The 1,782-nt window shown below is 60.4% G+C and overlaps 1 protein-coding gene across 2 annotated transcripts in view; it reads left to right on the top strand.

Moving 5' to 3' along the window:
• Positions 1-831: 831 nt before the first annotated feature.
• The window catches only part of AGXT (alanine--glyoxylate and serine--pyruvate aminotransferase), a 10,370-nt gene continuing 9,419 nt past the window's right edge, over positions 832-1,782 (top strand). Inside the window, exon 1 of one of the 2 annotated variants that reach the window (XM_017510733.2) lies at positions 832-1,311. In XM_017510733.2, coding sequence (XP_017366222.1) covers positions 1,081-1,311 — 231 coding nt within the window. In that variant the 5' untranslated portion in view covers positions 832-1,080. The remainder of the gene's footprint in view (positions 1,312-1,782) is intronic. The other variant, XM_017510732.2, reaches the window with a different exon arrangement.

The raw sequence follows: 1,782 nt of genomic DNA, 5'->3' as shown, positions 1-1,782 counted from the left end.
ATAGAAGTATCGCACACTGCACCCTCTTCACTGCGCACGGCCCACCTTCAAGCCTCGGTGACCCAATGGGGGGTGGACCCCTTATTGCACACGGCCCTTGCCTTCGTGGTAACAGGCCCCTTGCTGTGCACTGTCCACCTCCTAGCCTAGGTGACCTAATGGGGGTGGACCCTATGTTTTATTGCTCACGACCCTATCACTATCCTTAAAGATGATTTCACTCACTGCCCTGCCCCCTGACCTATACACAGTAAATACTCACACTTCTGGACATTTGGGGCCTCGCCTGACTCCGCTTGTAGGTGGCGTGGCCCCCTGAGCCCAGCTGCATTTTCTTTGTACTTCTGTGTCCTGTCTCTTTATTTCTCGGAATCTGCGCCTCAGCACAGCATAAGGCTCACCCCAGACCCTGTGGGACCCACAGCCTTACATCTGGCCCCCAACGTGCCCTACACCTCACGTTTTATTTTTGGTTGCAAGCCTTCCCATCAGCTGAGCCAGGGTCAGTAGCTACGGCCCATGGACCCCGTGTGGCCTGCCACCTGCTTTTTGTAAACAAGGTTTTACGGGAACACGCCCACACCTATGGCAGCGGCTTTGCAACACATCAGCCAACGTGGGCGGGGGGGGGTTGTTACAACACAGACCACAGGTCCCGCCAAGCCTCTGTGACTTGTGCTGGACCCTTTAGGAAACACTTCTCTGACTGAAGCTTAGATTGCCCATCAGTTGCCAATCAAAATCTGTTTAAATCTGCCTATGACCTCGAAGCCACCCCAATTCAGGTTGTCCGCCCTTCCAGGTGGAGCCAATGTCTGAGCTAAGCAGGATGGGAGGGGCTGGACCCAGGTCTTAGCGGGAAGCAGGGAGGGCTGTGACCAGGACAGCTCTGTGGCACTCCGCTTTTCTGTCACTCAGCCCCGGAGGCTCCCTCTGCCTGAGGGCTCAGCCCCCTGCTGCCTGGCCCTGACCTACAGGATAACACAGATAAGGCTCAGGGAACAAGAGCAAAAGGCAGGGCCGCCCAGAAGCCCATCCACCAATCCTCACTTCTCACCCCTGTGTCCGGCCCAAGGGGAAATGTTCCAGGCTCTGGCCAAGGCCAGTGCAGCCCTGGGTCCCAGAGCAGCAGGTTGGGTGAGGACTATGGCCTCGCACCAGCTGCTGGTGGCACCCCCCAAGGCCCTGCTCAAGCCCCTCTCCATCCCCACCCGGCTCCTGCTGGGGCCCGGCCCCTCCAGCCTGCCTCCTCGCACCATGGCGGCTGGGGGGCTGCAGATGATCGGGCACATGCACAGGGAGATGTACCAGGTAGGAGCGGGAGGCACTCGGGGGGCACTCGGGGGACCTGGGTCTCGCCTGTATTCACACCCCCAGATCGTGGACGAGGGGAGGGCGTCAGATGTCTCCTCACTCGGAGAGGCAGGGACACTCGGTATGACCCATGCACCCACCTGCAGATCATGGATGGGGGAGGGGATCAGCTGCCTCCTCACTTGAGAGGCCTGGGTCTCACCCTGCACCCACCACAGACCATGGACGGTGGGGGGGCAGTCACTGCCTCCTCACTCAGGTAGGTGGGGGCCTGGGTCTCACCCTGTACCCACCGCAGATCATGGATGGTGGGGGGGCACTCACTGCCTCCTCACTCGGGGAGGTAGGGGCCTGGGTCTCACCCTGTACCCACCACAGATCATGGACGGTGGGGGGGCAGTCACTGCCTCCTCACTCGGGGAGGTGGGGGCCTGGGTCTCACCCTGTACCCACCGCAGATCATGGACG

Source organism: Cebus imitator, unplaced genomic scaffold (genome assembly GCF_001604975.1).
Source record: "Cebus imitator isolate Cc_AM_T3 unplaced genomic scaffold, Cebus_imitator-1.0 Scaffold443, whole genome shotgun sequence".
Lineage (NCBI taxonomy): Eukaryota > Metazoa > Chordata > Mammalia > Primates > Cebidae > Cebus > Cebus imitator.
This window is presented reverse-complemented; position numbering and strand designations above follow the sequence as displayed.